The following is a 24389-nucleotide window of genomic DNA, read 5'->3' as shown; positions in this document are numbered from 1 at the left end:
CCGCCGGTCAGGCAGTTAAAGCATGCAACAGCATGTTGAAGAGTTACTATTTGAACAGAATAAAGAGGCCTTCGTAACATATCATGTACCATATGTAAGACATAATTTGGGCTCAAGTATAAGCCAATTAACATACATGTGTTTAATGTTGTTGTTAACCTTTTGAACGCCACAAATCGTGACAACGACGCCAAAGACGGTATTTGACGTCGTTCGTTTTTTGATGAAAATCTACTGAAAGACACCCCACTTTTAAGTTGGCATTATTTATTCACAAAACAAAAATTTACCCCCGTGGCGTCAGTGGCACGGCAAATGGATGCGCCGTATGGCGTTCAAAAAGTCAAACATGGTTGGGCCTCAATTGTGAGGTGACAATTGACATGTATGACTGTGTAGCTTAGTCATACAAAATATTTAACCCTTTAAACGCCACGCTTATTGTGTGCGCGCGTCATAGTGAACCTTGTCGGAATGCACAAAGGTTGATATTGCTCTGTAGCGGCGCGCGTCAGTTGACTGAAAGTGGGGTATTTTTCAGTAGATTTTCATCAAAAAACGATCGACGGCAAATGCCGTCTTTGGCGTCGTTGTCATGATTTTGCGTTGACGTCAATTGCCGTCTGTGGTGTTCAAAAGGTTAAACGGTTAAATAAATGTTTTTATGGGCTCAAATGTAATAGAAATACTTTGCCCGGTTTTTTAGTATGCTTTTTTGTTTATACGAGTATTTTTGATTCGGTATAATTATATTATGGATTTGACTAACAATACGCATCTCATTTGATCTTTTTTATGTACTTTTTTAAATGTTTTTATACATCGAAACGGAACGTATTACATATTTTTTGTGATAAGAATCTCAATTTGATCTGAGTAGCTGTATACATAGTTTTAAGTGTCTTGTTTTATGAGAATTGTTCTAGAGTTAGACCAAAAAAAAGTGTTTTCATAGAAGTTTGACGTTTAAAATAACACTGTCACTGCGTGGGCTATCAAAATCGCTGCAGACTTTTTCTGGTCTAACTCTATTTCTTGGTGTGAAAATGAAACTATACCGTCCCTTTTAAATTTATGCTCAATTCAATTGATCTATACTTTAAGGATAAAAACTACATTTAGAAAAGTAACATGCCATATATTTTATAAAATTTACATTATTGCCATTTCTTAAATATGTAAATATTTAATGTTACAATATCTCATACTGGTTGTATCTATTCTATGTATGATAAATACATTGCTTCATTTCATTGTGCTTAGTGAAATTAAAATTAAATATTATAGTAATAAAATAAAGCAATCTATTCAGAGTTCGGAGTTAAGCGTATGCGGTGGTCGTTTTAAAGTACGTTGACACCACGGTCATAAAAATGTTAAAGTGGATTTGAAAAAGTATATATGTGACGTCCCACGTTAAAGGTACCTTATGGTGGTTAGCGCTTACGCTGTTATTACGCCCGCTCCAATATTATTGCGGCGCTATGTGACGTAAACGCCAGCCGCCATAAGGTACCTTTTTCCGTGGAACGTCACATATGTTTGTGACTACGACTATGATCTGTATCTTTAGGTATTTCAATAAAAGTGAACAAATAATTGGTGCATTTTCGGGTAGTTATAATATTTATTGGTTAACCAACCAAATACAAAACCGCCTGGATCGATCGCTGAACGACCTGACTTTAACCTACATTATTTTGATTATGTAATGTTTCAAAGTAAACAAAATCTACCCTCAACTGGCTTTCGTGGTGTCAACTTACATGAAAACAAAACAATTATGTGTAAGGTGTGTTCGTGTCTACAGAATGATTATATGTGATGATATAATAATAACTTTATATCGAAATCTTAAAATACTGTACTTAAATTTATACAAAATATTATTTTTCTTAAAAAATAATGTATATAAAATGAAGCAATTAAATTGCTTCAGCACAACCTCTATTACTTAAAATTGATGTGTAAATTCATATAAAATTCAATTGACATAGAATGTTAGCATAATATCATATTTTTATAAATTTCATGGACGGATAATTCCTAATTATAATTATCTACACTTGGGTATAACTTTTTATAAAAGATTAAAAGTAAATAAAAAAGACAATAAATCTTGGATTTCATTTAACATACTCGTTTCATATCCTCATCCGCGTTATTTTTATTCTTATTATTTTATCATAAATTTTCTCACAACTAAAATAATTTTCGCGTACTTACAAATAAGCAATAGAACAGCAGTCATACATTGATCTGTCAAATATACTGTACAACAATTTAAAGGACCAGCATTCGACAAACACAAGATTTATTCTAGCAGCTTACGTTAGTTAACATATTAAAATGTGACGTTCTACGGCAAAACGTACCTTATGGCGGCTGGCGCTTACGTCGCATAGCGCCGCAATAATATTGGAGCGGCGTTAATAATAGCGTAAGCGCCAACCGCCATAATGTACCTTTACCCGTGGGACGTCACAAATATTTACTTCTAAATGTTTTGGAAGTGTTAAATTGTCAATAAATTGACCTTATTGCATTCGTCACACGCATACAGCCAAAAAAACCTAAAATGGTACTGCAATCTCATGTGCATGTGTTTTTTTAACTATAACCGATTACATTTTTCTTATTTCGGTTTTAAAACAAACAAGTTAGAACTTTACTCCCTCCCTATAGAGTCTGTATTCGCTTGTGTCATTTAAACAAATAGGCATGTAAAATCAACAACCAAAACACAACCTTACTCCCGTATTTTAAAGTTTATATTGGTTTGTTCCTTTGAATTCTTTACCAATCTCGTACGTGCTTTTCGAATCAGGACGTTACTCCATTGGTTTAAAGTAGATATTGGCTAGTTGCGTTTACTGCTGTTGATGAGGTATTTGCAGCAGTGTGTGAGGAGGTGCTTCTCTTTCTCGACGGAGCCGTTCTGATGTATCGCCGTGGGGCCGCCGCGTTCGCGTGTGTAGATGTCTAAGCCATATTGACCTAAAAAAAAAAGTTAGGGCTAATTTCGACAATGCCAGAACTCGCATGCGAGTTTCATACCATTCCGGGTTTTGATTGGTCGGTTGAATTAGACGTAATCCACAGCCCTTATACACAACACCCTGTCGTTAAATGGTCAACGATTTTTCAATGGCTTTTTTAGTTTAGGCCCCAAATGGCAGACCCTCCCATGCCCACGGTCCTTGGGTTTGTTGAGGTCAAAGGTTCTCAATCTTTTTTGTAATGCCCGACTATGAGTCCCTTTTACATATAAATGAAGATAATCAGCGCGTAGTGTGCGAACAACACTTTTTTGGTAAAAAAAGCTGGATTTAGTCGGCGAGCGAGTCAGCGCAATGCATGTGTACAGCTGTCCCGCTCGCACCTGTGGCTGTATATAATTACATTAATTACCTTCCTCCGGGAACGTGATGTAGAAGGACACGACGTCCTCCTGCACGTTCTGCTGCACGTACTTGCTGAGCCGCTTCTCGTCGACGCCGTTCTTGTGGAGCGTCGCCATGAAGTCAGCGAGCGAGACAGCGCTATGCACGTGTACAGCTGTCCCGCTCTCACCTGTGGTGGTATATAATTACCTTCCTCCGGGAACGTGATGTAGAAGGACACGACGTCCTCCTGCACGTTCTGCTGCACGTACTTGCTGAGCCGCTTCTCGTCGACGCCGTTCTTGTGGAGCGTCGCCATGAAGTCAGCGAGCGAGACAGCGCTATGCACGTGTACAGCTGTCCCGCTCTCACCTGTGGTGGTATATAATTACCTTCCTCCGGGAACGTGATGTAGAAGGACACGACGTCTTCCTGCACGTTCTGCTGCACGTACTTGCTGAGCCGCTTCTCGTCGACGCCGTTCTTGTGGAGCGTCGCCATGAAGTCAGCGAGCGAGACAGCGCTATGCACGTGTACAGCTGTCCCGCTCTCACCTGTGGTGGTATATAATTACCTTCCTCCGGGAACGTGATGTAGAAGGACACGACGTCCTCCTGCACGTTCTGCTGCATGTACTTGCTGAGCCGCTTCTCGTCGACGCCGTTCTTGTGGAGCGTCGCCATGAAGTCAGCGAGCGAGACAGCGCTATGCACGTGTACAGCTGTCCCGCTCTCACCTGTGGCTGTATATAATTACCTTCCTCCGGGAACGTGATGTAGAAGGACACGACGTCCTCCTGCACGTTCTGCTGCACGTACTTGCTGAGCCGCTTCTCGTCGACGCCGTTCTTGTGGAGCGTCGTCGCCATGAAGTCAGCGAGCGAGACAGCGCTATGCACGTGTACAGCTGTCCCGCTCTCACCTGTGGCTGTATATAATTACCTTCCTCCGGGAACGTGATGTAGAAGGACACGACGTCCTCCTGCACGTTCTGCTGCACGTACTTGCTGAGCCGCTTCTCGTCGACGCCGTTCTTGTGGAGCGTAGCCATGAAGTCGGCGAGCGGCCGCGACATGCGGAACTGGAGTTCTAGCTCGCGACCAGCGAACACTAGCGCCTCCTGGGAATTATTTAGGTTTTATTAATAAATTAATTTGTTTATGTAGTATATGTGAAATGGAACGTTCTCTTCTCCAGTGTCACTCCTTGTGTGTGGTTTAAGCTCCAATAAAATAAATCTACAAAATTAAGTAGTTTTAATCCAAGATATAATATTGGCGACGAGGACACTCGGACAGCACGCTGCATCGAGGTATGACGTGGAAACGTCATATTGATCAAATGGTGTATTGTAATGATGATGTCGATAGTAATTAGAATTAGGTTTTGTATCGTAGGCCAAGTTTAACTTGCATTTATTTATAAATGATGCCAAGATATGTACTATGTACTACTCCTTTTGGATAACTCTAAGAGTTAAGTTTTATATCGTAGGCCAAGTTGAACTTGTATTTATTTATAAATGATGCCAAGATATGTACTTGTTTTGAACAACTCATTAACCAATATGTTAACTCTAGGTTCAAAGCACACTGTAACTGATGTAGTTTATTTAGGGCTACAATAGCCTTAATGAATAATTCTTTGCCATGTATTTAGTTTTAAGTAAAACTAGATTAGTTTTAGAATAAGTCCGGGAGAGTGTAGTATATGTGAAATGGAACGTTCTCTTCTCCAGTGTCACTCCTTGTGTGTGGTTTAAGCTCCAATAAAATAAATCTACAAAATTAAGTAGTTTTAATCCAAGATATAATAGTTTACAAGGATGAAGTGAGCCGCTTAACTTCAAACTCGGGTAAATCCATATGTCAGATCATGCGATTTTGGTATTATGAAAAGGTAATATTTGCTGAGAGGGTCGAATGGATCGTACTTTTAATTTTTCTTGCACCTATTACTACTTGTTCTCTGTTTGGCCCAAAGGTTAACTGGTAGAGAATGCCTTCTGGCATTAAGTTCGCCTTTTGTACAATTTTTACTGTGCAATAAAGTTTAAATAAATAAAAAAATAAATAAATGGATTTACCCGAGTTTGATGTTAAGCGACACAAGTGTCCTATTGCTAAGCAAAGGACTATAATAACTATAGCACAGAATAAATAATAGTAGGTACTAACTAGGTACAAAAGGTTCACTCTCTAACAAAACGCGTCTATTACGACAATATGACCGCAGGGTGGCGTAAGCGCAAGCAGGCGTTGCGTTCCGTAGCGCGGCAACTACTATATACTGCTAGACACCTTGAAATTGGTGTGGGCATGTACTTGTAGCGACGCGGCGAAATCGCGGAGTGAGCCACGCCTGACTATAGGGATATTATGAAATGTCTGGCCATATTCAAGAAGGTCTACAGGGACTTGGGACTACCAGATGACGGGAATTTTCCTGATATGTCAGGAATTTTGACCTTTTGTCAGGAATGGGTACGGAAACTGCGGCTAAAGCGCCATGCAACATGCAAGAACAATATCTATCTGTACCTATACGTAATCTTAAAAGGAGCTGTAATTCAAAAGGCTGTGAAGGAACTATAAATAGTGTTGCTAAGATCTTTGTCCAGCAGAAGGCTTTGGCTTTTTGGTCGATAATGATGATGACAAGACATGGGAATAAAAAAAGGGAGTTTACCTGGTGGGTGATGGGTACAAGGCCAAAGAGCCTGGTGGCTTTCGTCGGTCCCCACTCGCCGCTGGCGCAGTCTGGTAGAGGGACCATCACTGTCTGCAACTCTGCACAGCAGATCTGAAAATATAAACACATTTACAGGTGTATATTCTATAATTTCTATATACCTATACCACATGAAAATAAAGGTCTATTCACCTGTAAGAGAACAGCCGGCCTAGCCAAGGTTACAATCGCTATCGCTTCGACAACGAAAAGCTTTATGTCTCTCTATCACTCTTCCATATTAGTGCGACAGTGACAGTTGCGTTTCGATCGCTACGGAGCGTAAGCGATTGGCATCTTGGCTACGCGGTCAGAATAAGTAAGAGACAACTGAGACCTCGACTACTGGATGAATTCTAAATGTTCTATCATTCTAAGGCCCATACAAATGAAAAATCCAGATTTTGTCACTGAAATTTTAAACTATAGTGCAGGGAATAGAGTTGATTTTGGTTTTGTTTGAAAATTGAACTAAACAAAGCAAAAGCGACTCTATTCCAATTGAATATGGTTTAAATTTCATCGAACTGAATAAGTAGGTATAGGTAGGACCTTGGGCCTTAAGAGGCTATTCTAATATGTGTTAACCCTTTGACCGCCAAAGACGTCAACTAACGCGCGCGGCTGCAGCCCAATATCAACCTTCGTGCATTCCCACAAGGCTCACAATGACTTGCTGCGCACAGTAGACGTGGCGGTCAAAGCTACACTAAATTATGAATTGGTCCTTAGAACCGGATCGATACGTGCACATTAACAAGCGGAAATTAATTCCAAAACCAATGAACTGATAGTATTGTTATTAGGAACAATATTAGTTTTTGCACCAATACACAAAAAAATTAAATGTTCAACCGACTTAACGCCAGTATTAGGCATTATATTACCTTGAATTTGCAGACGCTCTTGAACTTCATCGGCTCGCCCGTGAGATACTCTCTCGGGGTGACGGCGTTCGCGAATATGTCGAGCAAGAAGGCGCCTGAGCACGGCGCGTGCACCCGGAACGATACCACGTTGCCGACCACTGACTGCAAATTAATACATACAACTTCGTACAAACAATTGATTTATTATAACTCAAGATATTTTATAGGCGTTCCAAAATGCCCTGTGACAAATTGTACAAGTTCCCTTTAGTAGCATCTGGGTTGTAGAAAATAAGCTAATAAGTAGGTATGCATGCGTCAGGAGGTCATGACCACAGTGACTGGTCCTTCGAGCCGGAACGTACCTGCATGACGAATCTCTTGAGGCTCTCGCCACCGAAGCCGTCACCCTCGGTATTGTAGAACTTGAGGTTGTAGAAGATAAGCTATGCATGCGTCATGAGGTCATGACCACAATGACTGGTCCTTCGAGCCGGCGGAGCCGGAACATACCTGCATGACGAATCTCTTGAGGCTCACGCCGTCGAAGCCGTCACCCTCAGTGCCGTAGAACTGGAGGTTGTAGAAGATAAGCTATGTATGCATCATGACTTCATGAGGTCATGACAACAGTCACTGGTCCTTCGAGCCGGATCGTACCTGCATGATGAATCTCTTGAGGCTCACGTCACCGAAGCCGTCACCCTCGGTATTGTAGAACTTGAGGTTGTAGAAGATAAGCTATGCATGCGTCATGAGGTCATGACCACAGTGACTGGTCCTTCGAGCCGGCGGAGCCGGAACATACCTGCATGACGAATCTCTTGAGGCTGACGCCGTCGAAGCCGTCGCCCTCGGTGTCGTAGAACTTGAGGTTGTAGAAGATAAGCTATGCATGCATCATGACTTCATGAGGTCATGACCACAGTGACTGGTCCTTCGAGCCGGATCGTACCTGCATGACGAATCTCTTGAGGCTCTCGCCACCGAAGCCGTCACCCTCGGTATTGTAGAATTTGAGGTTGTAGAAGATAAGCTATGCATGCGTCATGAGGTCATGACCACAGTGACTGGTCCTTCGAGCCGGCGGAGCCGGAACATACCTGCATGACGAATCTCTTGAGGCTGACTCCGTCGAAGCCGTCACCCTCAGTGTCATAGAACTTGAGGTTGTAGTGGAAGATGAGCGAGCTCTGCATGTGTGCCGGCATGGCTATGCGCATAGTCACCGCACCTGCGCACACAAACAAACGGTGTTATAAATACGAGTAAGTAAGTATTGATACACTTGGCTTTGAGATACGAATTACAGCTGGATGACTTAATATGGCGGTTAAGTTAGTTCATTCTGAGTATTTGACAGACACTATGGAACGAAATTAAACACCTTCGAGTGGTTAAAACGCTTATATTAATATTCGAGCAAATACCTACAAGCAAGAAAGCAGCAGAAGCAAAACTGAGATAAACCCAAATTGATGAAAGTCTAATTGTAAGGACTTACCAGTGGAGTCAGCGTACATGACAGCTTTAGTGTTGGGGTCACTAAACTACAGTCCGTAGCGGAAGAACAGCGAGCGCACAAACGACAGCTCTTCGAAGTCGCGTACTTATGGGCGTCTTGATATAAAACTAGACCTTATACTAGTTGAGTCTGTGTACATGACAGCTTTAGTATTGGGGTCACTAAAGTACAGTGCGTAGCGGAAGAACAGCGAGCGCACGAACGGCAGCTCTTCGAAGTCGCGTAGTTATGGGCGTATTGATATAAAACTAGACCTTACCAGTGGAGTCAGTGTACATGACAGCTTTAGTGTTGGGGTCAGTAAAGTACAGTCTATAGCGGAGGAACAGAGAGCGCACGAACGGCAGCTCTTCGAAGTGTGAAGCGTTATGGGCGTCTTGATATAAAACTAGACCTTACCAGTGGAATCAGTGTACATGACAGCTTTAGTATTGGGGTAACTAAAGTACAGTCCATAGCGGAGGAACAGCGAGCGCACGAACGGCAGATCTTCGAAGTCGTGAAGCGTTATGGGCGTCTTGAGATAAACTAGACCGTACCAGTGGAGTCTGTGTACATGACAGCTTTAATGTTGGGGTCATTAAAGTACAGTCCGTAGCGGAAGAATAGCGAGCGCACGAATGGCAGCTCTTCGAAGTCGTGGAGCGTTATGGGCGTCTTGGTATAAAACTAGACCTTACCAGTGGAGTCTGTGTACATGACAGCTTTAGTGTTGGGGTCACTAAAGTACAGTCCGTAGCGGAAGAACAGCGAGCGCACGAACGGCAGCTCCTCGAAGTCGTGAAGCGTTATGGGCGTCTTGAGCAGCTGCCAGTCGGACTGCAGGGGGTAGAACTCGTATATGAATTCGCGCGGGTCGGTGAGGAAGTAGTGATCGTCGTATTCGTATCTGAAATGTAATTAATAGATTTAGGGTAGTGTGATTTATGGCAAAAAGGAATTAAATATGCTCGAATTCCAGCCAATCGTGCAGCCTAACGCTACTAGTTGCGAGTGTTGCGACCAATCGCGCGCGTGATGTGAACTCATCAACCAATCGCGTGCTTGATGCGAACTCATCAACCAATCGCATTACAGCGATGTCACACCGCTGTACTGGCCCCATTCATATTGCCCGTAAGGTCAGTCCATATATACCTCAATATACTAACCTTAAACTATCGCTCTTCCCTCTATTGCCCGGTTTCGGCGCGTCCTTGGCATTGACGAGATGCCTGGCGCCCCAGTTGCACTGCACGAACCGCCAGGCCCCCGCCACGAACACCGCGTTCCAGGAATTCCGGAACCGGTTGTCTTCGAATCGGACGCCCGGCTGGTAGCCCGCGGATTTGCTGTAGCCCTTGATCACTACGCAGTGGAGGCCGGCGTAGCTGGGAAAGGTATCATCATGTTTATTTTGTATTTTGTGGTGGGTATAGGTACAAATGCTACGGCATAAGGACTGCGTCAAGCGAGACATGAACTCCTTCAACATCATCATCATCATCATCATCATCATCATCAGCCTACTCTCGTCCACTGCTGGACATAGGCCTCTCCTATTGCACGCCATTGAGCACGATTTGCGGCAACTCTGATCCAGCTCTTGCCAGCCGCCTTGCGAAGGTCATCGCTCCATCTAGTCTGAGGGCGTCCTACGCTACGCTTTCCGATGCGCGGTCCTCCTTCAACATCCCGGTTCATAAATGGGAGGAGCTTGCCGAGGACAGAGATAAGTGGCGCAAACTGGTGTTCGATGGTCGTAAAATCCACGATGACGCTTGGTTTAAGACACTCGCATGTAAGCGAGCCAAGCGTCATCAGCCCGACATCTGTTCGCCACGGGCACACTACACCTGCCAGTTTTGCGGTCGTGGTTGCCGCTCCCGTATTGGCTTATACAGCCATGAAAAAAGTTGTCGCCCTGCCTGACACTGTTTGTATAGTTTGCAATAGACTGTAAGGCCTATGATGATAGGTACAAAGTTAACTCTCCACTCTGGTCCATTTGGTTAAAGAACCTGTTCAGGTTGGTGAGTTTTTTTGCAAATTAAGTTAATTGTAAAAGTTAAGTTACTTAAGTTCCAAAAATCTCATCGGTCTGGGCAAAGAGAATAGAAATCCTCTGACTTACATAGCGACAAAGTTAGTAAAGTACAGTAGGTACTAGGTAGTCAACTAAAGTTCTCTCGATTGGCAAAAACTCAATAAGTGAGCGTTTTACCTTTATTTCTTTATAAATAACAAGATAAAACAGAAAAAAATCTACACGTACTTCATGGAAAATAGGTAGAATCACTATTCAGCTTACCTGCACAGTCTTTTAAACAGCACATGGTAACTCTCAGTCCCGTGCTTGATGCCCCGCAGCAGACCGAGCGGCGAATCCCCTCTCAGGTTGTCGTCAAACTGTATGTTATTTAAGTTCTTCACAGTTATCCAACGGAAGATCGTCCGAGCCTTCTCCACGTCGGTGGCGCAGCGGCCAACCAGCTGCCGGACTAGGTCTGTGAAGGTTTTTTGGTCTTCTTGCGCTACCTGGAGAAGAAAAATAAGCATCATTAGCGACGAAAAGAATACAGAAAAGTTTTAGCTCCGGGTCTTGGTTGTCCATCTTCCGTTGACTTTGGCCGTTTTATGAAAAAAAAGAGACCACAGATTTAACTGCTCGTAACAAACAGTTCTCTTATGCTCGTCAATAAAGAGTATTCTAGTGAGTAATAAATGTATGCTTGTTCCAGTAAATCGACTAGGTACCAGTGTTTTGATCGTTGGACGAGTGCTCCTTAGATATGTGTTAAACACGCACGAATTGTGAGAATCAAAAGGGTATAACTGAGGAAGAGAATTTCTATACAATATATATTGATAAGCTTGATTTTACCAATCTTGAATATGTAGGTACTTAACCTAAAAGGCAAATTGTGTGGCGTAAACTCTATTCTTATTTGTTGGACAATTAATCGAATAAACAGTGCACTGAATTTAGCCACACCTTACTTTGCACCACATAAACACTATCACCTAGTGAATGATCAGTGAATTAGCAGTCTGTAACTACATACTGCTAATTCATTTCGATCATTCACTGTCACCCGTGCTCATACCGATTTCAATCAGACAATAATCTCAACCATTCACAAACGGCCGCAACGTTTTCCTCGATCAATCATAGGTGATTGATCTGTATGACGGGACAAGTGATTTTATTACTCGCTAGGCAGACATAAAACGCATAAAACAAACTTTCTTATTACTCGTCAGCTTCGATGCGACAACAGGCAATGATGTGTAAGAAAGTTATTGTTTTATGGATTACCGATGGAAGTAATTAGGTATGAGGTTTTGATGGTGAGAATCCAGAGGTCTTTTTGTTGCAAGTTTGTTGCCACTGATTCCATGTTACCTACCTGTGAAGGTCGCCTAACCTTTACAATATCTTAGTTTATCGAGCAGAGGCTGCGTGGTTAGACATCCGCTTATTATGTAATTATTCGTTTAATATTCGATTGTTTTCCATTTCAATACAGTAAAGTGTCAATGCAGCAAGGGTGCATGTCCATAGCATCCGATACTCATCGCATGCACCTATCAAACCTTAACCTCAACAGCGAAGGTATGTTGACCATGATAAATGCCTTGAATTCTTGACATCACTTCTTTGACTCTTAGTACAGGAGGTGTCAATTTCTACATGAGGTCCTTCCTAGGCCGGAAAGAGAGAGATATGGAAGGATAGAAAGAGAATCTTACCGAAATAGCGATCTTATCGACGTCAGCGAACTCAACGGGGTCCGTGTAGATGTGGAACTTGGAGACGAGCGGCGGCTGCGGCGGCGGCGCGCGCGCCGGGTAAGGAGGCGCCTCTTCGCCGTCCACGTATAGAGACGACGCCGCCGCGTATTCTGAACGGCGCTCTTGGATAAGCTCCATCATCTCGTGGCTTTGCTTTTCCACTAGCGCTGCTGTCGCTGCCCTGGAAGAATAAGATAAACGGTTACAAAAATAACTCCATTTGGAACAAGTTTAGTACATCCGCCGTCTCTTTCATTAAGTACTTGCATTCTCGAAATATCCATTTACTCCCTAATGTCAAGCCTTGAAACTATATGACTTACCTCTCATACTCCAACATTTTCCTAGTCAAGCTCTCCTTCTTCTTATCCCTTCTTAAAGTCATCTTCTTCTCCAGATCCGCTCTCTCCTGCTGGTGCCGCAGCGTATCAATGCTCCGATCTCGGCGTCCGGTAGTCTCTTCAATTTCATCTCTTCCTTACTCCCTGATGTCAACCCCAACCTATTTAACTTACCTCTCATGCTCCAACATTTTCCTAATCAAGCTCTCCTTCTTCTTAATCCTTCTCAAAGTAATGTTCTTCTCCAAATCCGCTCTCTCCTGCTGATGCCGCAGCGTATCAATGCTCCGATCTCGGCGTCCGGTCGTCTCTTCAATCTCATCTCTTCCTTACTCCCTGATGTCAACCCCAACCTACTTGACTTACCTCTCATGCTCCAACATTTTCCTAATCAAGCTCTCCTTTTTCTTAATCCTTCTCAAAGTAATTTTCTTCTACAAATCCGCTCTCTCCTGCTGGTTCCGCAGCGTATCAATGCTCCGCGCTCGGCGTCCATTCTTCTCTTCAATCTCATCTCTTGCTTACTCCCCGATGTCAAGCCTTTAATATGACTTACCTTTCATGTTCCAACATTTTCCTAGTCAAGCTCTCCTTCTTCTTATCCCTTCTCAGCGTCATATTCTTCTCCAGATCCGCTCTTTCCTGCTGGTGCCGCAGCGTCAGAGCTCCGATCTCGGAGTCCGGTCGTCTCTTCTTGACTTGCATCTCTTGTTGGAACCTGTTCGTGAGTCTCTCGAGCTCTCGTTCCCACTCATCCTGTTGATATTTGATGACATTATAAATAAAACTCAAACGTCTGTGAAGTAAGTATAAGAAGTTAATAATGGCGTTATTCATAAACGCGTTACTGGCCTGAATTAGCTATGAATAGTTTGTCTTTATCTGTCATTTTGACTTATGTATTTGTAAGAAAGGGATAAAACATAATTTAACTATATCAGACCCGAGAAGTTTTATGAATAAGGGGGTAAGTCTTTGATAATCGTTTAAACCGATCCGTTATTCAGACTTTAAACACGATGCAGGGCTTCGCTTTTTATGAAATTATTATACCTGTATTTCATCTCGTATTCTTCTGTTCTCTTCTTCGCGGTGTTTCGAGAATTTTCTGTACAAGTCATCTTCCTCCTGGCGGTGTTTCATCTCCAGTTTCGTCTGTTCATCTCGATCCTGTAACAAGTAAACAAAATTGAATATTGCATAGAATACAAGCGCTCAGGATGAGCTCTTCAATTATACGAAATTTTATCAACACGAGTATAAGAATGTATATGTAAGTTTTTTTGTTGTACCTAAGTATATACATACAACAACAAAAAAAACAACAACATATAAATCTGCCCTATTAATACCTACTGTCTATTAACTTATGTACCAGGTACCTTATCGACATATGTTCCTACGAGTATGAAGAAAATATATTAATTAGGCATATAAGTTTAGGTTTGTTTTTAATTTTATTATAGATATCCATATTAATATTTTTAGCAGCTACATAACAAACAGGTTAGAAAAAAAAATTATGTAAAAGTTTCCCAGATTCACTTAATAGGTAACTAAGCCCATATTTTACCTACCAACTAACCATAAGTGGTCAGTAAGCGGTTTTAAATAACCATGGATATATTTAAATAACTTGTTTCCTCCCATTTTAATATTCAAACGATTTTTCAATCGAATATTCAAAGAGAAAATCCAATAAATTGTACATGACTTTCGTGAAACTAAGTAATAATGAATCTGGTTAAGTATACAGTTGTGGACATTAATGACATTATGATTTAATGTTTCGAAGAACATGATACGTTTCACATGAAATATTACGGGTCTTATTCAGATTTGGAAATTTAACACTAATATAATACCAATTCAACATTAATTCCATTGCATCATGTGTGCACACATTTAGCTAGTGACCGCATGCGAGCAATATGATTTTAATATAATTTTGATACATCAAACGCCATAGCAGAAAAGCCCGTTCGCGTGATGAGAGATATTATCACACTGCTATTTGGAGTGTGAAATCTCATAATGAAATGTTACAGAATTCAGCTAGATTTAATAATTTACTATCAACATTCCTAACTCGTATTGTGTGACTGTACGTAGACATTGAGATTATGATACATTTATATTTAAGAATTGATGCGTTAATTATTTTCAATTAAAGTGGTTTTACTTGGCGGTGTGTGGGCTGTCGGCATCTTTAAAGAAAATATTTTCAATTATGCATTTAATAATTATAGCGCGCATTGCCGCTGAAAATGTTTGCGTGAATAAAACGATAATGTAACTTAATTAATTAGTTAATAAGTACAAATTATACTCTCTTACTTAATTAAAATAATTGTTATTTTTGGCATTTTAGTGATGCGGCATTGCTCTCCAAAATTATTTAACAAATATTTTTTTTGTTAAATAATTTTGGAGAGTTTGTATGTAGAATCATGTGTAGATTTAAAGCTTTAGAGACGTATTTTCAAAATAGGTATATCAAAAAGCGTAAACTGTAAGATTCTGTAAATAAACATGACACTAACGCTTCAACACAATATGATTATAAAAAAAATATTTTCCTCCATATCGTGTACCTGTAATTAAGTATATAAGACACGACAATATAATTACACAAGTCATGCACTCATCTACTAACAAGCAACACTCTTAACTGACCATCTGTGTACCTTATTACTTTACAATAAGGTTGACATCTCGTCAATTAGGTAACACTGTTGACGCTATTCAATGTAAAGCTTAGAACACGGAAACCTCGCCATTGATCGAGCGATTAGTTTACATCACAATGAACGTAACCTGCCGCTTCGGAAGGAAAGTGTCGCCACCTTGCGGCGGGTCGCGGAAAGTGAAACGATGTCGTTCACCCGCGCGGAGATTAGGATTATGGCCTCTCCAAACGTCAGCGATACGATAATCGCATGCGATTTGCAATACATTGCGGCATAATTTGGTCGAATGATTGAATTCGTTGTTCCGCAAAATTATCTAAAATCGCATGCCATTTGTTGCAACCACGTTGCAACGACTGTAGAAGCCTTTACTTATGCCGGTTTTCTCGCTACGATTTGGTTTACGGTGTTTTTGAGGTTATGGCTTTTAATTTTATAGAAATCGCGCTGATATGGAGTTCTTTTTGCCATTTTTGGACACGGGAGAAGAGATAATATTGGAATCTCACTAATGTTAGGCATAAGTATTTAATATGCGCTTATAATCGAGAAATTGTCTGCAATAGACGAAAAGGACTGTGATGATGAATCGAAAAAGGTCAGACGATGGGGCATAGTTATACCTACTCCATAATACCTATATCGTTAATATACCTACATCAAATAGTGTTAAAATATTTTGCATAATGTCTACGTATCCTGAGAGGAAAATAGGAACTAAGCTTGTATGAAGAAGCAGTGGTCCACTATCCTCTTAATGTTATAACACTTATAACGACATGGTGGATACTAAAGTTGTATCAAATAAATAAGTCATAACTATTCGGCCCAAGGCGAGTTTCACAATCAGCAACATGCTACGCGGCGAGTAACACTTGAATAAGTCTCATTGGCGATTTATGTAGGTCGTGTCACAGCGATTCAATATCCATTCAAAATACAAACTTAACAGCCGTGTGTTGTACCTACCTACTAAATATTTTAGTGTCAAGTTATTCAGCTATGCAATGCGTCGCCTCAATGGAAATGCCGCTCATAACCATATGTAAATATTACGTCAATACGATCGTGACAATGGCACTACATTATCATTTAATACTAATAGTTTTTATCAAGCCGGCGACGAAGTTTGTTTTTGTACGTACGACTTAATCGCGCAGATAACGGTGTTATCATCAGTAGCGCGGCAACAAGTCGCCGGCCGGACGTGTCGCCGTATTATATTAACAAAATGTTAAGAATACTGAGAGGAGTTCAGCGTTTGAGCGGACAATGCCGCCACTACAGCCAAGCCACGATTATAGGCAGCGAGCCGAACAGAAGCGACCCTACGTACTTAGAAAATAAGGCGAGAATGGACGAGCTAGTTGCCGAGCTTCGCCAAAAAACAAGTGACGTTATACGCGGCGGGTCGGAGGACGCCGTGAAGAGACACACCGACCGCGGCAAGCTGCTCGTGCGAGACAGAATAAACCGGCTCGTCGACGAGGGCAGCGACGTACTCGAGTTGAGCACGCTAGCGGCCACCGACATGTACAAGAACCAGGTCCCTGGAGCTGGCATCGTTACAGCGATCGGCAAAGTTCACGGCCAAGAATGCGTGATAGTCGCTAACGACTCCACTGTTAAAGGAGGCACGTATTTCCCGATGACGATCAAGAAACATTTGCGCGCGCAGGCGATTGCACAAGAGTGCCGGCTTCCGTGCATTTACCTCGTTGACTCCGGAGGCGCTCACTTACCGGATCAGGCCGACGTCTTCCCTGACAGGGAGCACTTCGGACGGATATTCTATAATCAGGCCAATATGTCTGCCGAGGGCATACCTCAGATAGCTGTCGTTATGGGCTCGTGCACGGCCGGCGGCGCATACATTCCTAGCATGTCAGATGAGAGCATTATTGTTAAAAATCAGGGTACAATTTTCTTGGCCGGCCCACCTTTAGTAAAAGCAGCTACGGGGGAAGTAGTTACCGCAGAAGAATTAGGAGGTGCTGATCTTCATTGTCGGCAATCCGGTGTGACAGATCATTATGCTCAAAACGACGAGCATGCTCTGTTGTTAGCTAGAAACGTAGTTGCTAACTTAAATAGTAATGCTGACCGTATGGTACGAGTACAAACTCCTCAGGCAGAAGAGCCAAAGTTTGATATTGAGGATCTGCACGGGATCGTAAACGCGAATTTACAAAGACCTTACGATGTCCGTGAAGTAATAGCGAGGATCGTCGATGGCAGTAGATTCCACGAGTTTAAAGAGTTGTATGGTGATACTTTAGTGTGTGGGTTCGCATCTATTTTCGGGCACCCTGTTGGTGTGATAGGAAATAATGGAGTGTTGTTGTCTGAGTCTGCGTTGAAGGGTGCTCACTTTATACAGCTGTGTGCAGCGAGGAAGATACCTTTGTTGTTCCTGCAGAACATCAACGGTTTTAACGTCGGTCGCGAGGCTGAAGCGGGTGGCATTGCAAAGAATGGTGCCAAAATGGTGACCGCTGTCAGCTGTTTCAAAGGCCCTAAGATCACTGTTCTTGTCGGTGGTAGCTTCGGTGCAGGCAACTATGGTATGTGCGGACGAGCGTATTCCCCGAGCTTCCTTTACATGTGGCCTAACTCAAGGATTTCTGTGATGGGTGGGCCTCAAGCAGCAACCGTTTTGTCGTTAGTTTCTAAAGCCAAAGCAGAGCGAGAAGGTAGAACGTGGACTGAAGAGGATGACAGGAAAGTTAGAGCACCATTGGAAGAAAAGTTCGAAAGAGAAGGCCGGCCATACTACAGCACAGCTAGGTTATGGGACGACGGTATTGTAGCTCCCAAAGACACTAGAAAAGTTATAGGACTAAGTTTATCCGCCGCTCTGAATGCACCGTTCAGGGAAAGTAAATTCGGCATATTTAGAATGTAAACTGTGTGTGCTGAGACAATGAGAGGCTATCAAAGTGACATTAATATTAAACGGCGCCTCGAACAATCGGTTCTTTATATTACTGGAGTCAGTTACGGATCGCTGCCATATATGACCCAAAAATTTTTTATTAAGCTATGAGCTTCATCACATATGATCTCTGAGTAATTCTAAGCATTTCTAGCCTCGGAGGCGAGAAGAAGCGTGCGTCTAGTCGAGGAGGGCGGAGTACAAAGATGGCCGCCACCCGTCATCATTCAAAAAAATCTGTTCTGGTCTTGGTGGCTACTAGGGCAAGTTTGGTATCATTTTCGTATAAACCGAAGACGTGGAATTCATTGCTGATATTTGTTTTTTTCAGTTTCATAGTAATTTTGGAAGAAAAACGTAAAAAGATAAAAATTTGGGATGGAGGTTTTTGCTTCGAGAGCTAATAACTTTTGTATAGTGGCCAAAAGTATCATACAAAAAATACTGTAATAAAGCGCAATTCATGCAGCTTCTAAACATATACATGTTTAGTAATATCCTACTGCAAAAAGATGGTGAAAAAAGTATTAAATGATCGCAGCGCGGATAGTTGGACTTTCGTTTATCTTGCGGACCGTCGTTTATCTTACAAAATAGTCGAGGACGAGTATCTACGTAGGTAACTATGCTTACTTTGCTAGATTTTATGATGACGAATAAAATGCTTTCTGTATATTTAATGTCCGCAGTTTCCAGTACACAGACATAATTCTGGTATAGGTTAAAAAAATACACACAGGTATCCCCATGTCTCAAGAGGAGGGCGGCTCGCTTAACAAATAAGATCATGTACAACCGCAATTTCAGGTTGGGTTAAGTTAGGTTCGATAGGCACTGGTCCCACCGCGAGCTAGTAAGCTATGAGCTATCGGCTATAAACACGAACAAGAGATAAGCACTCCCGTGTAAATAAAAGAGACACGGCGATATTTATAGTTACTCGCCCAGCGGTTAGCTAGAAAGTTCGCGGTGGGACCAGTGCCTTAGTTACCTTTTATCCCTTGGAGCAGAAAATAGAAGCCCCGCGAGGCGGAGCTTCGTTGGTTTGTCACCAAGTCATACTTGCATATGCATAACCTATATTAGTATTTAGATATAGTAGTAGATTTCTAAATGTAAGCTCTCAGCATAATAGTTATTTGTTTTACAAGGGGGCAAAGTTGTTGTTTAACCGCTCGTGCTAATATTGATACCCGATCAAGCGAAAGATTTCAAAATTGAACCACGAGCGTAGTGAGTGGTTCGAAAAATGTAATCTTGAGCGTTGTAAGGGTTTCAAAGAACGAGGGTTAAACAAAATTTGCCGCCGAGTGAAACACAGAATTTTTCATCACACCAACCTGAAGCAAATATTAAATGTAAAATATCAAACAAAATCAAACCAAATCAAATCCAAATGAATGTTATGTGCAGGTTGAAGTTATTTATTAAAAACAACAAGTAAGTACCTATAAAATTACTTAAAGTGAGTTATAGCATGAAAATTATCGTGAAAATAAATATTTTGCCTCTTCCTAAGTAGTACAATTTCTCTCATAAATAGTGTTTTAGTATTATCAGCAAAAATAAGAGCGCTATTTTATTAGAATAATTTCATTCATAATAGTTATTTCTCGGACCCAAATTTGGACCCGGGTATATCCTTAAACTACGTTCAAAAGAGAGGTATGGGCACTGTGAATGTCATCTCGCTTTGTGTGGTAGGGCACAGCACAGCGGATGTCATTCCAGATCTATCCGAGCAGAGCCCAACTGGGGAAGTACGTACTTACCTCCACCTTACAGAAAACACCGGTCAAATAACACTAGGCCCCACTCAAATCGTTGCAAGTGCATTAAAATTAAAGTGCATAAAATTATGTCTGTATGATGAATTATGTCTGGATGAAAGTATTTTATTCGTCATCATAAAATCTAGCAAAGTAAGCACACCTACGTAGATACTCGTACTCGATCATTTTGTAAGATAAACGACGGTCCGCAAGATAAACGAAAGTCCAACTACCCGCGCTGCGGTCATTTAATAATTTTTTCACCATCTTTTTGCAGTAGGATATTACTAAACATGTATATGTTTAGAAGCTGCATGAATTGCGCTTTATTATAGTATTTTTTAATATGATATTTTTGGCCACTATACAAAAGTTATTAGCTCTCAAAGCAAAAACCTCCATCCTAAATTTTCATCTTTTTACGTTTTTCTTGTAAAATTACTATGAAGCTGAAAAAAACAAATATCAGCAATGAATTCTACGTCTCCGGTTTATACGAAAATGATACCAAACTTGCCCTAGTAGCCACCAGGACCAGAACAGATTTTTTTGAATGATGACGGGTGGCGGCCATCTTTGTACCCCCCCTCCCCTTATTGCCTCCCAGGCTTGAAATGCTTAGAATTACTCAAAGATCATATGTGATGAAGCTCATAGCTTAATAAAAAATTTTTGGGTCAATATCATAACTGACTCCGCTATATTAAGCATTTTTTACTAAACTCCAAACCTGTTATTCGTTGTGTTTTGCTTGTTTTGTAATTTGTTAAAAGATTTGCAAGTTGTTTTAGCTAATCGAGAACATTTCAAATTATGTGATGATTACATCTTCATTTCCATGTTTTTGAAAGGGCCAGTTGTGAACTTGTGTGGTCAAGAGTGATGCAAAATGTTGACGATGATTTCATAATTATGTTAATTACTATACGTCCTCTATTTAATCATAATTAGGTACATTTCGTATCTTATCAACCGTATGTGAACTAAACGTGTTGTTGAGATAATTTTCTGATTTAAAACGGGTATTGTCAAAAATAAAAGAATTTATATATTTTAATCATCTACTTTATTATCAAAACCCCGTTATCAGGGCAAATATTTATTTCCCGAATAATACATACAAATCTTAAAGTATGTATTTCATTATCATAATTTAAATAATTTTGCATGAAACCGTGTCAGTAGTGCTAAAATTTTATTCGTTATATGTATTACAACTTTATTGCATAATTGAATTATGACACATATAATCACACCGACGTAATTGTTAGCAAAAAAGTTATTATAAATAATTGTAAATTATGTTGCTTTTGCACATTAATGTCAGTTTGTAATGATACTCATATAATTATAACGAACATCATTAAATGCATTTCATTAACACTAATGTTACGCTAAAAACGTATCAAAATTAGATTGAAAATTAATTGGTTGTAATTGTACAATGGCCATCAGATAATTCGAAGCGGCCAAGGTGTTCACAAATATCTAAAGCCTACCTTCTCCTTTTCCCTAAGGCGAACAATGCGTGTTCAGATATTTTTGAGCTCTTCGATATATCTCATGCCAAATGTAGGTACATTGTACATGTCCACTTGCGCAAGAAAATGTTATCAAACCTATGTCATTAAGTACGATATTAAAAACCGGATCCATCTAAAAACCGGTCTCAAAATCTAAGTAAGCACCTTATCCTACAATAGTATAACTGAAAGGCTTAAACACCTCTAATTATTATAATAATCTAATCACCTGTGCACTCATGATCTATTGTGCGATAAAAACCTGATTTACATTGCTAATCGTGTTCGGTGACCTGCGCCTGCGCTGGTATTCCCATGGCTTTAATAAACCAGCATAACTTGAGCTTCGTTATCCGTGATAACCATGTGTACCCTGGGATCAAATTATACTGGTGGTCTGGTTGCGGTAGGTATGTTACGGAAATTATGGCCCGACTTTCAAAGTTCAAGTTTAACAAAAGAATTGTACTTTTAATTATTAACTGTTTATGAGAAACAAGGTCAGACATTTGTTGCTGTTTTCATAATAATTAGATTTCGTCTTTATTGTGTGAATTTGTTGCATTTTGGTATAATTAATATTATTGTGCTACGGTTGTTAAGGAAGTGTACCAAATATGATTTGATGGATCAAAAGAGTAAGTGACTGCAGTTTTCGTTGGTACAGTCGACGGCAAAGATATATAAATTTACACGTTTGTACCTTACTGCTTTAATAAGGCGAAACATGTAAACATATCTTTGACGTCGACTGTACATCCATTACTCCCCTGGGATCAGACGAAGGAGAAGTTGGCTTGGCTAAAAGTTGTCAAGCATTATATAGTTTGTTACACAGTAAGCAAATACTATGACAATCTGATTAGCTAATTTACTGCCCAAGCATCCTTTCGTGACAATCTTGTACAGTCAGCAGCAATAGTTGCTAAGAGGGCGTGGTGTTCAAAATGATATTGACGCGACTTTATTTTTAAGAGAATAAGATAGTAGGTACTATTAATCTATTCCGTGGTACAGTCATCAGCAATAGTATCTTACACAACCAGGGCCGCAAAAATATGTGTCACGTTCTTATTTGGAGCGCAATAAGAGCGCGTCATATATTTTTGCGGCCCTAGTTGTGTAAGATACTATTGCTGATGACTGTACCTACTGGACTATAGTTACGGGTATTTTCACGGTAGGTATTCCATGGTAGCATCAATTTCGGTCATCAGGTCACTCGCCACTCTGATAAAACCCGTGTGTACTGTATAAATACATCATAGCGCAGCATTTTACGCTTTCGAGTCGCCACGGTGCCCGCACATTTTTTCCTAATGGCATTCCTAGCAAGAAACTCCATCTGCCGGCAAATCGGCGTTATTAACTGATAATTATCGATGTATGCGAATGTGGCCTGGTTTATCTAATGTATATGTCCGGGGAACTGGGACCCAATAGTACCCAGTTCGTGTGGACATCGTGAGGTAGGTACTTCCCTGAGACTTTCACAGTCCGAAACGCTATAGTGATTCACATGTGAGGGGTCATCCATTAATTACATCACACGTTTAGGGGGAGGGAGGGGGTCAAGAAAATGTGACATATTGTGACATGGGGGAGGGGGGAGACACAAACTTTGTGACGTCACTTTAACTTCATCAGTAACCGAAAATTTATTTAAATTATTTTATTCGCTGTACATTTAAATAACAAGTTTTTAAAACGATAATCGTTTTTATTCGTTTAATTTTCTTTCCTAAGCAGTTTTGGGGTATAAAATTACTAATATTTATATCGTCAATAATATTTTGATAAAATATTAATAATACTCAGGTATTTACTTAATTCGATTTGGCAATTTCGTAGAAAAAATGTGACGTAACACTAGGGGGGAGGGGTTTGCCAAATGTGACCAAGTGTGACAAGGAGGGGGGGGGGGGAGGGGTCAAAAAACCTAGAAATTCGTGTGACGTAATTAATGGATGACCCCTGATTGCAGCTTGGAGGTTGTGTGATTTACAATTCTTAACTGTTAGTAAGTTAAGAGTGTTGTAGAATACAGCTAGAATTCTTATCAGAGATTTGAATTTGAACAGACTTCGAATGTTCTAAAAAAATAAAAACTTCCAAAACTGGTACCTACATGGGCAGATTGGGTAGCCTCCCTAAAAAACAACATGGTTGCCTATATAGCAGGGTACGAGAGATACATTCTCCCCCTTTTCATCCTTAGGCCGCTTGTATACGTCGGGTGTTTTCACCGGACAACGCAGCAAGTGGGCTATTTTCCACCCCACCAATTAAATCAGACGATTCAGGATGTAGTTGTTTTCGTAGAAGGCTACTAAGTACCTACTTTGGGACTTAAGTTTTACGTAATATTTTTTTACTTTACTGAGCACAATACAAATCAGTCTTACATTGCCAAACCTTCAAACCCACCCAAGTCAAGTCTCACTACCATCAACTTCGACACTTCCACAATAAGAAGTAACCACAGAACCATACCAAAGAGAATTATATGCTGTTCCCTTTGTCTATGACCATACATACTAAAGTTGCTTACAAGACACACGCGGATAAATAGAGCTCATACTATTTATCCGAGCAGGCCAGCCGCAGGCATAATGGCGGACAATTAAAACTGTACCAGTTAATGATGCCGTGATAGCCAATTGAGTCGAAAGGTTCGGTCCGCTGCCTCGGGCCTCGTAATGAAACCCTACTAGGATGAGTAGCTGAACGCCATTGGGCCGAGAGGTTCGGTGATTTATTTCAACTTTATTGCACAGTAAAATTTGTACAAAAGGCGAACTTAATGCTAGAAGGCATTCTCTACAAGTTAACCCTCGGGCTAAACAGA

The 24389-nt window shown here is 40.9% G+C and overlaps 3 protein-coding genes across 3 annotated transcripts in view; 1 reads left to right on the top strand and 2 right to left on the bottom strand.

Annotated features, from left to right (window-relative positions):
* Positions 1 to 1117: 1117 nt before the first annotated feature.
* Positions 1118 to 3528, bottom strand: LOC134672108 (hillarin-like). The gene is made up of 2 exons (XM_063530022.1): positions 3412 to 3528; positions 1118 to 2997 (listed from the first exon to the last, which is right to left on the bottom strand). The coding sequence occupies exons 1-2, from the start codon at positions 3518 to 3520 to the stop codon at positions 2861 to 2863; spliced, it is 246 nt and encodes an 81-aa protein (XP_063386092.1). The 5' UTR covers positions 3521 to 3528; the 3' UTR covers positions 1118 to 2860.
* The window catches only part of LOC134672241 (hillarin), an 82898-nt gene continuing 62033 nt past the window's right edge, over positions 3525 to 24389 (bottom strand). Inside the window, exons 7-19 of the mRNA XM_063530142.1 lie at positions 13675 to 13791; positions 13178 to 13377; positions 12239 to 12461; positions 10797 to 11023; positions 9658 to 9876; positions 9187 to 9395; positions 8085 to 8215; positions 7000 to 7143; positions 6071 to 6184; positions 4202 to 4502; positions 3838 to 4119; positions 3574 to 3755; positions 3525 to 3542 (exon numbers count right to left, since the gene is read on the bottom strand). Of these exons, the coding sequence (XP_063386212.1) occupies positions 3525 to 3542; positions 3574 to 3755; positions 3838 to 4119; positions 4202 to 4502; positions 6071 to 6184; positions 7000 to 7143; positions 8085 to 8215; positions 9187 to 9395; positions 9658 to 9876; positions 10797 to 11023; positions 12239 to 12461; positions 13178 to 13377; positions 13675 to 13791 (2367 nt within the window). The remainder of the gene's footprint in view (positions 3543 to 3573; positions 3756 to 3837; positions 4120 to 4201; positions 4503 to 6070; positions 6185 to 6999; positions 7144 to 8084; positions 8216 to 9186; positions 9396 to 9657; positions 9877 to 10796; positions 11024 to 12238; positions 12462 to 13177; positions 13378 to 13674; positions 13792 to 24389) is intronic.
* On the top strand, positions 16444 to 18317 carry LOC134672024 (probable methylcrotonoyl-CoA carboxylase beta chain, mitochondrial). The gene has a single exon (XM_063529924.1). The coding sequence runs from the start codon at positions 16543 to 16545 to the stop codon at positions 18214 to 18216; it is 1674 nt and encodes a 557-aa protein (XP_063385994.1). The 5' UTR covers positions 16444 to 16542; the 3' UTR covers positions 18217 to 18317.

Source organism: Cydia fagiglandana, chromosome 16 (assembly GCF_963556715.1).
Source record: "Cydia fagiglandana chromosome 16, ilCydFagi1.1, whole genome shotgun sequence".
Lineage (NCBI taxonomy): Eukaryota > Metazoa > Arthropoda > Insecta > Lepidoptera > Tortricidae > Cydia > Cydia fagiglandana.
This window is presented reverse-complemented; position numbering and strand designations above follow the sequence as displayed.

Bases quoted from the DNA above. Each gene is read 5' to 3' on its own strand.
- LOC134672024 (XM_063529924.1), top strand. From the start codon at position 16,543: ATGTTAAGAATACTGAGAGGAGTTCAGCGTTTGAGCGGACAATGCCGC.
- LOC134672108 (XM_063530022.1), bottom strand. From the start codon at position 3,520: ATGGCGACGCTCCACAAGAACGGCGTCGACGAGAAGCGGCTCAGCAAG. The intron at 2,998-3,411 runs GTAATTAATGTA...TTTTTTTTTTAG, and splicing joins CATCACGTTCCCGGAGGAAG to GTCAATATGGCTTAGACATC.